At 48.2% G+C, this 12,167-nt stretch overlaps 1 protein-coding gene across 2 annotated transcripts; it reads left to right on the top strand.

Moving 5' to 3' along the window:
- Nucleotides 1-546: 546 nt before the first annotated feature.
- Sec14l3 (SEC14-like lipid binding 3) lies at nucleotides 547-11,798 on the top strand. 2 transcript variants are annotated; one of them, XM_005396263.2, is made up of 12 exons: nucleotides 548-709; nucleotides 1,759-1,834; nucleotides 2,080-2,123; nucleotides 2,249-2,308; nucleotides 3,409-3,597; nucleotides 5,155-5,250; nucleotides 5,904-5,964; nucleotides 7,250-7,333; nucleotides 9,055-9,161; nucleotides 9,541-9,680; nucleotides 9,767-9,936; nucleotides 10,871-11,798. In XM_005396263.2, the coding sequence occupies exons 1-12, from the start codon at nucleotides 656-658 to the stop codon at nucleotides 10,990-10,992; spliced, it is 1,203 nt and encodes a 400-aa protein (XP_005396320.1). In that variant the 5' UTR covers nucleotides 548-655; the 3' UTR covers nucleotides 10,993-11,798. The 2 variants fall into 2 exon arrangements, with proteins under 2 accessions (XP_005396324.1, XP_005396320.1); XM_005396267.2 differs by lacking the exon at nucleotides 3,409-3,597 and having other exon boundaries at nucleotides 547-709.
- The last annotated feature ends 369 nt before the right edge of the window (nucleotides 11,799-12,167 follow it).

The raw sequence follows: 12,167 nt of genomic DNA, 5'->3' as shown, positions 1-12,167 counted from the left end.
AGTCCTGGGATTACAGGTGTGCACCATCATGCTGGCCCAAGGACACCTTCTGAGTTCTATTTTCTGCCCCAGCCTGTCTTCTTTTTCACATGGATGAAAAGATAAGAAGAACTGAGCCTCCCCTCGTGCCCAATAAAGTGAAGGAACTGCTTGCTTTAATGAATGTGTTCTGCCTACCTACCCCGCTGTCAGACCCCTGCCCTGTCGGAGCTGGGTAGAGGGGCAAATTTGGAGAACCTTAGGCGGAGTCTCTTCAATAGTGAGATGGGAGACTGAGACTTAGGAAGGCCTCCTTCCCCTCAAACTCCCTCTACTCCAGGAAAGTGGTCACTGGGGGCACGGAGGGCCTCCACAGGCGCCCACTCTGGGCTCCAGGCCACAGAGGCCAGCCTCCTCCCCTCCCGGCGGGCTCTGTCTGGCACGGGACCTCTGACACTCCCTTTCACCCACCCACCCTCCTGAGGAGTTGCAGAGCCAAACACAGGCCCTCACTTAATCCCAGTTATGTAATGTGCAATCCAAACACTTGGCCCAGGGGAGGTACCTGGGGCCACACCCCGGAGCAGGGGCAAAAGGCCCCAGCTGGCTCTTGGCTGACAGACTAGGCTGGGCCTCTGCTCACCGCAGCCACCACTCCTCCCGCTCAGCCGGCACCATGAGCGGCCGAGTCGGAGACCTGAGCCCCAAACAGGCAGAGACCCTGGCCAAGGTGAGAGCCCTCCGTTTGGGCCCCAGGGGAAAAGGGCTGAGGGCGCGTGGGGTGAGCAGGGGTGGCTAGAACCCTGCCCCACCCTGCTGACTTGGCTTATCTTCAACATTGTCGTCCCCCGAACAATCAAGTCCCACAGTGCCCAGCGACATCAGCCCTGCCCAGGACAGAGGTTGATGGTGAAGCATCCGTTCCTGCAATAGTGTGGGTATTGCCTCCCCAGGACCAAGCTTGACTTCTCATCCAGGAGCCAGACCCATAGAGCTTTATCCAGAAGCTGCCCCCGCCACCTCCTCTCTTCTAGGCCTCTAGGTGGGAGCTGAAGGACGCTGCTGCATTGCTCTGACTCTGTTCCCCTCCCCAGGATTGCGAAAAGAGAAATCTGTAACGGCCGGGCCAGAGTGTGTTGTCATCCCCACAGTTAACGGAGAAGAGGGCAAAAGATCCCTAACCATGGTTTTGTGAAAGATAGGATGAAAAGAAGGCAGACACTGTGGTGGGCAAACACATGGAAGGAACTAAAAATAAAATCCATATCCCAATCCACTTACCAACCTGACCGTTTATCCTTCTACCCATCCATCTTCTCATTCATGTGTGCATTTCTCCTCCCCTTTTGCTCCCCTTCTCTTCATTCTTCTATTTATCTGTTCAGTTCCTTTTACCCATTCACCTATTTTCCATCTATGCATCCATCCTTCCAACCATCCATCCATCATGCATCCATCCATCCATTATCCATCCATCCATCCATCCATGCATCCATCCATCCATCCATCCACAATCCATTGATTTCCCCTGCTCTTTTCTACCCATTCACGCATTCATTCATCCCTCCATTGTTCTTTCTATCCATTTACTCAGCTCCTCCTCCAGGCCCCCCATTTGTCCAACAGTCCACTCTCCTTCTCTCCGCTCTCCAGTTAACCCTTCCCTCCATCAAATTGCCCAGGCTGCATGAGGAAGAGGATGAGAGGCTACAAAACAGTAAGTCCGGAGGCCAAGGCTCAGTGTGAGAGAACCACCTTAACCAGCCTCTCTCTTCCCAGTTCCGAGAAAATGTCCAGGATGTGCTGCCTGCGCTGCCCAACCCGGATGATTATTTCCTTCTCCGCTGGCTCCGAGGTGAGGGCGGAGTGGAAGAATTCAGAATGAGGAGTCCGTGAGAGGCATCTGGTCCCAGTAGCTCCACAATGACCTGAGGCTGTCTTGATGCAACAATCTTGCTTCATGGGTTCATGTCTGGCAGAGGGGAGGGGACAGAAGAGCGGGGTCCTACCCACGGCCCCCACGTTCCCCACAAGGCCCACTGACCAGAAACCAAACAAGGGGACTTACATCTCACCCATACCTTTTCCATCTTCACACAGCTCGGAGTTTCGACCTGCAGAAATCAGAGGCCATGCTCCGCAAGGTGAGACCCACCTACCCTGGAGATTTGGGAACAGGCCTCATCCTCATGTCTCATGCCTCTGCCTCTACCCCCTTTGCAGGGTGCGGGGAGCCCCCTGGGCGCCTTACTACTCCTTCCCTTTTCAGTACATGGAGTTCCGGAAGACCATGGACATTGACCACATCCTTGACTGGCAGCCCCCGGAGGTGGGTCAATGTCAATCATTCATAGACAATACTACTCGTGCAGCCTCTGGTCATTGGGGACCGTGAGTGAAGGGCAGCAAGGCTGGGCCTGCAGGCACCCCTCCTGTACTAATAATGATTCCTGGGGCTTTACAGGCTCAGGCCCAGGCTAAGCATGGGAGTTATAAGCATCGGATCACTTAATAATAAAGCTCTATGTATGAGGGGGGCTATCATTCCCATTTTACAGATGAGGACTCCAAGGCTCAGCAAAGGCTCAGTAACTTTGACCAAAGTCCCACAGCACTAAGATGGGCTGGTGTTTTATGTCAGGCCTATCTGGCTCCTTGAACCTGGGTTCTGAGCCACCACTAGGAGCTCTGTGCCCCTCTACATCAGGGCTTTGCAAGAAGCATCCTGTCTGGTGAGAAAGAAGCAGTTCACCAAGGCACACTGAAAACGGTGCCAGTACTGGGGTCACAATAGAGTAATGGTCACAGCTTCACCTGTAGGGCACATGCTCTAGGCTGGGTACTGTGCTTTGCCAACATTATCTTAGGTACTTCTTCCAATGGTACCAAGGAGGTGGAATTATAAACCACTTTATACAAGAGGAGATAGAATAGGGCTCAGAGAGGTAGTCTCACTCACACAAGGACACACAGCAGGGAAGCAGCAGTGTCTGTATTTGAAACAGATCTGTTGACCTTCAGGATCCAAGTTCTCTGTCTATGCAAAAGGACATGGTAGGCATTGGGGGCAAAACCAGGTACCCCAAAGGCCTTCAGCCAAACTCAGCTGAGACCTGGCTTTTCTATTTACCTGATATGAAAAAGGACATGGTAGGCATTGGACATGGTAGGCATTGGGGGCAAAACCAGGTATCCCAAAGGCCTTCAGCCAAACTCAGCTGAGACCTGGCTTTTCTATTTACCTGATATGAACAAGGCCACCCTCTGGAGGACCCTCACTTTTCTCACTTGGGTCAATAATGCCTCCTCCAAGGAAGAACCAGTGCTCATACCAGGGTGAGTGTAGGCTTGAGTCCCAGCCATGAGCTGAGTCTGGGGGTCTCTGAGGAGGTGTGTGATTCCAAGTTCTGTGTATCTTTCCACATGTAGGTAATCCAGAAGTACATGCCTGGGGGCCTGTGTGGCTATGACCGTGATGGGTGCCCTGTGTGGTATGACATCATCGGGCCGCTTGACCCCAAGGGATTGCTCTTCTCAGTCACCAAGCAGGACCTGCTGAAGACCAAGATGAGGGACTGTGAGCGCATCCTGCATGAGTGTGACCTGCAGACGGAGCGGGTGAGGCCCAGGCCAGGGGTGGCTTAGAGCAGGTGAAGCTGCAGGGCACACGGTCAGGGGATACACCTGTGCTCCCTGCTGTCATGGTCAGAGGGCTCTCAAGTCAAACACCAGGTCTACTGCTTTGCCAGCAGTGTGGCCTAGGAATGCTGTCTCACCACTTTGAACTTCTGGTTGCTCACCTGCAAAGTAAGGGTAATTATGAGTAGTGGTTACAAGGGTTAAATGAGATACTAATGCAAATACAGATGCTCTTCAATTTATAGTGGGGTTGCATCTTGATAAACCCCTCATAAGTAAGCTGGTGGCACATGCCTGTTGTCCCAGAACTCTGGGAGGCTAAGGCAAGGGGATAGCAAGTTCAAGCCCAGCCTGGACATCTTAGTAACATAGTAAAATCATCTCAAAAAAAAAAAATGAAAAGACTGGGGATATAGTTCAGTGAGAAGACCCTGGATTCAATCTCCAGCATCACCAAAAGGGAGGAAAAAATAAACATAAGTCAAAATGCACTTAATACACCTAACCTATCAAACATCACAGCTCAGCCTAGCCTAGCCTACCTTAATGTGCTCAGCATACTCATATTGGCCCACAGTCAGACGTCACAAGAATATTCTATTGCATTTCACTAGCATGGGAAAAAAACAAAATTCAATATTTGAAATATTGTTTCTACTGAATGCATATCACATCTGCACCGCTGGAAAGTTTAAAAATCATTAAGTCAAACCATCTTACATTGAGGATTGACTTAAATGGCTTAGCTCGTGGGCCAAAGGCATATTTCTCAACAATGGTAGTTACTCCTCTTCCCTCTGAGCCTTTCCCCTTGCTGTTCCTCCTGCCTGGGTGACCTCACCACCCATCACCACCACCAAGCACAGGAACTCCCACAGCGTCTTTGGTTCTCTCCTACCCATCCTGTAGGTCTCACACTTAGACATCACCTTCTTGGAGGGCTCCACCTGGATTAAATACCCCTCTTCCCTGTTCCCTCAGCTCCTGTGCTATTCCATAGCAGTACTTATCTGTGCCCTCCACCTTAATATGAGTGTGCTGAGCACATTTAAGGTAGGCTAGGCTAGGCTGAGCTGTGATGTTTGATAGGTTAGGTGTATTAGAGGTCCTGGTTTCTTGTCATCCCCTCAACCGCACTGTGAACTCTTTGAGGACAAGAATGGTGGATTATTAAGCATTATTCATTGCACTCTCGGTGTCTGGCATAAAATAACTGCTTAAGAAATATCAGTTGGATAAATAAATTCATCGTGGATGAATGAATGAAAATATGAGTGGTTGGATGGATAAGTGGCTTGATGGGAGAACTGATGTATGGATGCACCAATGGATGGATGGATGGATGGATGGATGGATGGATGGATGGATGGATGAATGGATGGACAGACGGGTGAATAAATGCATTCAATTTGTCCAGCTTTTCCTCCAAGGACAGAGAAGCGGGGTGGATGAGATGCTGGGGAGTCACATACTTAGGTCACCATTTCCTGAGGCTGTGCTCTCCACCTTAGAACTGTTCCTTGTTCATCTTTGCAGTTAGGGAAGAAGATTGAAACCATCGTGATGATATTTGACTGTGAGGGCCTGGGACTGAAGCACTTCTGGAAACCTCTGGTAGAAGTGTACCAGGAGGTGAGGAAAAGACTTGTGGGCATACACACACACACCACACACACACACACACACACACACACACACACAGTTGGATGACCACTTGGCCTGGTGTGAACTTGCTGCTCATTCACAGCCAAAAATGGGAAAAGGTAACTGCTTTCTGGGACCCCTCAGAAAGGTTCTTAATATGTTTCCCAGAAGACCTTACAGAGCAGTCCTCAGAGACACTACCCCAGGATGATAAGAGCCGCTTTCACCAAGCCCTTCCCAGCCCGCACTCTGAGCTCTGGGACTTGAGCACAGCAGTTTACCTCTCCAAGCCAAAGTTTCCTCACCCCCAAAGGGGGATTGGAATGCAGAGACACTGCAGTGAGTGTTAGGTAAAGTGTATACACAATGTTTGACAAGCAGTGAACATTTACTAGTAGTTACCATCATTATTATACTCGCTTCACTATAATATTTACTCTAAAAGTGATTATTATATAATTACCACTAGGGGTGTGCTTATAGCAGTCTGAGGTAAGATCCCTCCAGAGGTCAGAGGAGGTGATGGCAAAAAAGAAAACCTCTCAGGGGGCTCTGAAACCTCCAGACAGGAGATTGCAAAGCAGATGGGGGAAGGAGAAAATAAAGTCTGGGCTCTGATGGGGTCTTTCTCGGTTCCACAGTTCTTTGGCCTCCTTGAAGAAAATTACCCAGAAACGCTGAAGTTCATGCTCATTGTGAAAGGTGTGTAGCAAGTGACTTCCCTTATCTGTGTACCGCCCCCATTCCGGATCTGCGCCCTGAGGATGATAGTGCCTTCGTCTCAGGGTTGTTGTGAGGCACATTGATTGCTTGTAGATCACTAAGAGTATTGGGCACAGATTAATTATTAATAATTGGCCTTAGTATAAGAAAAGACAGCTCCAACCTCAGTTCCTCCAGGAATCCCCCTTTGCTTCTCCCAGTCACGATGACCTCTCCTTCTCCAAGCTGCCTCTGGCACAGGCAGCTGGTGCAGCTCGATGTCACCTTTCCCATTTGCTCCTTTCTGAGGGTCTTCATTGTCTTATGTGTGTGCATTCTGTTTTTCTGGCCATATTATGTGCTTCTTGAAGGCAAGAACTCTGATTTTCCATCTCTGTTATATTCCACCAGATCTGGCAGCATGGTGGGTGCTCTGTAATTATTTGGGTGGATGTTATCTGGAAAGGCTGGTAGATGAAAAGATGGATATATGTTTGACAGCTGATTTATTGGTCAGTTAGTTGTTTGATCCAGCTTACTGCCTAGTGACTGGCTGGTGTTTTGGTTGCTTGTTTGGGCTGATTGTTTGGAGTTGAAAGCTTGTTTGGGTGGTTTGCTGGAAGGTTGACTAGTTGGCTGGCTAATCTGTTGTTTGACTGAGTGACTGGTGGTTGGATCTCTGGTTATTTGGATGGATGGATGGATGGATGGATGGATGGATGGATGGATGGATAGATGGGTGGATGGATGGGTGATCGAGTAGCTGGCTAACTGGACAGGGCTGTTGTTTGGATGACTAGCTGGTTGTTCAGTTGGCTGGTTGGTTTTCTTGTGGCTGACTTATTAGGTAGTTGCTTGACTATTCAGGAAGTTGGATGATTAGTTGGCTGATTAGAAGATAAATCAGTAGACTATTTGTTGGATCCTTGGTTGTTTGTTTGATAGATTCCTTGGTTTATTGGTTGATCAAGTGGGTGGCTGATTAGAAGGTTGGATGTTTGACTCATTTGTCAGTTGGTTGGGTGGGTTTTGATTGAGTGATTGGTTAGTTGGTTGTTTGCTGGCTGAGTGTTTGGTTAGATGTTTTGTTGGGTGCAGGGCATTGGAACTCAGCAGAGTTAATCCTGACTCTTGCATATCATTGGCTATGATATAGAGCATATCCAGTTACCTAGATCTTATTCTCTACCATACCATTATGGCCGAGAAAGAGTTTCATATCGTTATGAAAGAGTAGCCCAGTGGAATTCCTTTCTCCTCATTATCCATATTTGTATCTCTCCAGCTACCAAACTGTTCCCTGTGGGCTACAACCTCATGAAACCCTTCCTGAGTGAGGACACTCGCAGGAAAATTGTAGTGTTGGGAAGTAAGTAGTTCCAGCACCATTTCTCTGCCCTGTATGTGAGCTTTGGAGTGAGATTGGTCCATCACCCATCAGAACTGTACACATCACTTAGAGTCATAGGCTCCTGTTCCCAAAATGAGATGCTTTTACCCTGGAGAGCATATCCAGTTACCTAGACCCTATTCTCTGCCATACCCCTTAGTGAATAGGCCTCTATACCTACCTCTTTATCAGTTTCAGCTTAGTTATATTCAGTCCCTGGTCTAGCAGCCTCAGTTCCATTTCAACATTCATAATCCCAGTGTTTCTAAAGACAACTTGGGTTAAGGAGGATGAGGAAGAAGATCAGGAAAAGTAGTTAAATTCAGAAAAGGGAAAACCAACAGAAAGGACTGGGTAACTAAATAATGGTGCATCCATTCAATGAAATATGGGCAACCATGAAAAATAATGCTGCGCATGAATATTTAATGTCATAGGAAATAGCACTAAGTGAAAAATGTAGATTGTAATGCCGTGTAGACAATGTGACCTTATCTTTGTAGAAACAAACACATACAAAACAAATATATGTATTCTAAAGAGAAAGACAACAGAATATTGACTTGTTAATGATGAGAAATCATGTAGTTTTTAATTTATTTGTGTTTTTCCAAACCTTTAAAATTTTCTAAAATAATATTAATTTTATAGGCAGGGAAAATAACAGTTTTTTTTTAAGTTACAGAGTGAGAGAAAGAGGAAAAATAATTCATAGACCCAAACCAACGACCTTGAGTTTGGAGGATAACTTCTCCCAGGCAGAATAGTCAGATCATAGAATCATGAAAACTAGGGACCTGGGTGGGTGTGAGGGTCTTACAAATCCTCACTTTTTCTTCTTTTCTGACACTCAACCTTCACATCTATCCACTTCCACTAGGAGGGAGCTCAGTGGATAACAAGGTAGCCTGGTTTGAGGGCCCCAGGGCACTGCCTTCTAAGCTCACCAAACCTTGGAGTAGTGTGGGTTACTCCACACTGCAGGATGTACATCTATGGCCTCCACCCCTCTTGGTGTCCCATGAAGCTCAGGGCATTTGGCCTCAGTGAACCAAACACTGTGATCTTTTCCTTACCCCACTAAAGGAATGGCCTTGAGTGTTAGCCTGAATTAGCCACAGGCCTGGACCATGGCAACACCCCAGAGCTTTGCATAGGGTTTGAATAACAATAACAGCCCTTAGACATTATGAGAGAGGGAAGGAGAGTTCTCTCCAAAGACCCAGACACATCCATCTTCTACCAAAAGGTCTGATTTACTCACTGAGTGACCCCAACAAGGTCCCTGACCTCACAGAGCCTTAAAGGCTCCTTGAGACAATTAAAGAACTCTTAGGTTTGCTACCTAAGCATTTATTACTTGTGATTGAGAAGCCTTTAAGAATGTGCAAACCAAGGGCCAGGGATATAGCTCAGCAACACAGTGCTTGCCTGGCAAGCATGAGGTCCCGAGTTCAATTCCCGCTTCAAAAAGAAAGAATGTGCAAACCCATCAGCCAAAGAGAAACACATTTCCATAGCAACAGGATGCTGAGAAAGACACTTTCTACAGCCTGGGGTCTAAGAGGCTGGGGAACTGGCTCTAGTAGCCCAGCTCCCGCAGGACTTGGAGAAGCAAGTTCAGGGCATCCTAGTGGGCATGGGAGGCTGATTGGTCCCTTCCGTATGTGATAACCACTCTTCACTCTCTCTGCTCCCAGACAGCTGGAAGGAAGGTTTGCTGAAACTTATCAGTCCTGAAGAACTGCCTGCCCACTTTGGGGGGACCCTGACTGATCCTGATGGAAACCCCAAATGTTTAAACAAGGTACAAAGAGCCTAGGACAGGAGAATAAGAGGGTAGATCTGGGTTTCTTTCCCAGTTCATTCATTCTACAAGTATCTGTTGTTAGGCAATCATGTGTGAAAACAGGGTGTTAAGCTGGGGAGTTCCCACCCTGCTCTTAAGGGAGCTCGGAGCAGCTGTGCAGACAAACAAGAAGTGAGGAGATTTTTGAACTGGAAGAGGAAGCTCTCAGAGAAGTCCATGGGCCAGCCTGGATGCTAAGGGAAGGCTTTCATGGATAGGGAGCAGGGGACAGGATGAGTAGGATCTTTCCTGGAAGTGACGAAAGTGTCACAGGTAAGAGAAACAGTATAGCTGATAGCCAGGAGGAGGAACAAGCTGCTCCATCCTGTGTCTGCAGATCAACTATGGGGGAGAGATCCCCAAGTCCATGTACGTGCGGGACCAGGTGAAAACTCAGTACGAGCACTCCGTGCAGATCAGCCGCGGCTCCTCACACCAGGTGGAATATGAGATTCTGTTTCCAGGCTGCGTCCTCAGGTAGGGATGGACCACTGTCCCACCCTTCCCTGGGCCCTAACCCCTCAGGAATTCATCAGATTGAACGGCAACCTGTCTCCTCCCAGGTGGCAGTTTGCATCAGATAGTGGGGACATTGGTTTTGGGGTTTTCCTAAAGACCAAGATGGGAGAGCGGCAGAAGGCTGGGGAGATGACGGAGGTGCTGTCCAGCCAGCGCTACAATGCCCACATGGTGCCTGAGGACGGGAGCCTCACCTGCTCGGAGGCTGGTGTCTGTAAGTCTTCCCCAGCTGGACACTGGCTCAGAAGGCAGGAGCCACCTGATCTGTGGCTTACAGGAGGAAACAGAGAGTCAGTGACACCTCAACACATATACCCACAAGGCTAGGCCTGGTGGCGCACACCTGTAATCCCAGAACTCAGGTGGCTGAGGCAGGAGGATTGTTGTGAGTTCATGTCCAGCCTGGGCTACAAAGTGAGCTCAAGGCCAGCCTGAACTGCATAAAACAAACAAACAAACAAACAAACAAACAAAAAACCCACATATACACCCACAGACCCATGACCTAGGTTAGGGCTGTTTGTTCCCACCCAGCATGGCACTCGGGCCACAGGGCACACAGAATGATAGGGCAAGTATAGCTTCCCCCATGAGGAAACTGAGAAGCAGCTTGTAGCACCACAAAGCTGAATGTGATGCCAGGATCCCTTCTTGGCCTCAGTATTGCTGCATAACCCTGGGCAAAATTCCAAGGCAGGAAGGACCCTTGGTTTTGCTCACCTGTGGCCAGGGGCTACAGTCCTTGCCTCTTGGGGTTGCTGTGAGGAGGCACAGACTATGCAGCAGGCTGGCCCAGGACTTCCTTCACCCAAGGGGGCTGAGAGGACTTTGCTATCCCCAACTGTGCCACCTCACATGTGCGTCACAGTAGTGTCCAGGTGTAGAGACAGTGGGATCCAATTACCATTGTTCTCACAGCCCGCTAAAGGTACAAGTAAAGCCAGGCTTTGACATACACCAGAAGGAGGTCAGTGTCTGTTTACAGGTACTGCTCGTGACTGGCAGTTCCCATAGGAAGGGAAAGGCATGGTCAAAACCTGGTGAACAAAGCTGGTGAGGACACAGGCCTGTCCTCCCTCATAGTCAGGGTAGGGAGGCAGAGAAGGTGAAGCCTGACCAAACTGCCCATCTTTTCGTCTGCCCCCCAGATGTCCTACGCTTTGATAACACCTATAGCTTTGTCCACGCCAAGAAGGTCAGCTTCACCGTGGAGGTTCTGCTCCCGGACGAGGGCATGCAGAAATACGACGAGGAGCTCACCCCTATCTAGGTGTCCTCTCCACTTCACAAAGACCCCTAGCTGTTTTCTCTTTAATTACCCTACCTTCCCACCCTGACACTGATCAATAGTCTTCCTCACTCTGGGACATTAGTAAGTAGAGAAAGATTTCCAGGAGAAGGTTCATCTGTGGTGGCCAAATCAAGAAAGACATAAAACACACAGCCTTGAAGAAAACAAAAGTTACAGAAGAAAAAGCAGCAAGAGTGAAGGCAAGAGGTGGATGTCACTGAAATTCAAGAATAGGGAAATGAATCTCATAGCCTTCATCCTTGCCTATCTTAAGGCATTTGTGTGTGCTTGAATTCCTTCCCTGTGGGATGTGAGAAACTTGGGTTTGAAATTTACCTGAATTCTTTTTACCTCCACTCCCTATATGGTAGATACTTAGAGTATACATAAGAGTTGAATGGTGGATCAGAATGGAGAGAGCAAGTGATTCACGGGGTGTGTATGACAAGGAGGAGATTTCAGCACCTTGGACAGGAACAGAGTATCATAGGGATGGACTTCTGGAGACCCAGGCAATCCAGCTCCCAGGTTTCTGACTGCGGCTTCCTCTTGGGAGCCCACTCACGAAACCTCTGCATCTCTGGCAGGAAATGCCTACACAATGTCTAACTTGGGACACTCATTTTCTTCCAATCATTGTTACCATCCTCACTGCTCCCCTTTGGAATTCACAGCTTATATATTAAGCAATTAAAGGAGTTTTCTTCAAAACAAGGGAAGCTACATCTCACTCTAGCTGCTGCCTGGCATCATGATAATAAAATATCACACCTGTCATGTGGTGAGTACTGTCTATGTGTCCAGATGTTTTAGGGACTTAGCTCATTTCATCCTCATACCATCCCCAAGCCCACTTATCATGGCCACTTTATGGATATGGAAACTCAAGATCAGAGAGGTACAGTCATTCACTTAGTGTCATATAAGTGGAAGATCCAGGGCCCAGTTTTTTGGTTCTTTATCTACTCTAAAGGTATTTGTCATAGTTTGGGGTTTTGCAAAGACAGCAATACAATACAGGACACATATTTTATAAGATTATTTATAATAGTCACCCAAAGAATCATATACAAAGAGACTGCAGGCAATCTGTCCACACACTAAGACCAGGGAATCTAGCTGAGGGCCTGGATCCCATGATAATGTCTGCATGG

The sequence above is a fragment of the Chinchilla lanigera genome, unplaced genomic scaffold (genome assembly GCF_000276665.1).
Source record: "Chinchilla lanigera isolate Chin_1 unplaced genomic scaffold, ChiLan1.0 scaffold00054, whole genome shotgun sequence".
Lineage (NCBI taxonomy): Eukaryota > Metazoa > Chordata > Mammalia > Rodentia > Chinchillidae > Chinchilla > Chinchilla lanigera.
The sequence above is the reverse complement of the archived record's forward strand: the minus strand, read 5'-3'. Positions and strand labels throughout refer to the sequence as shown.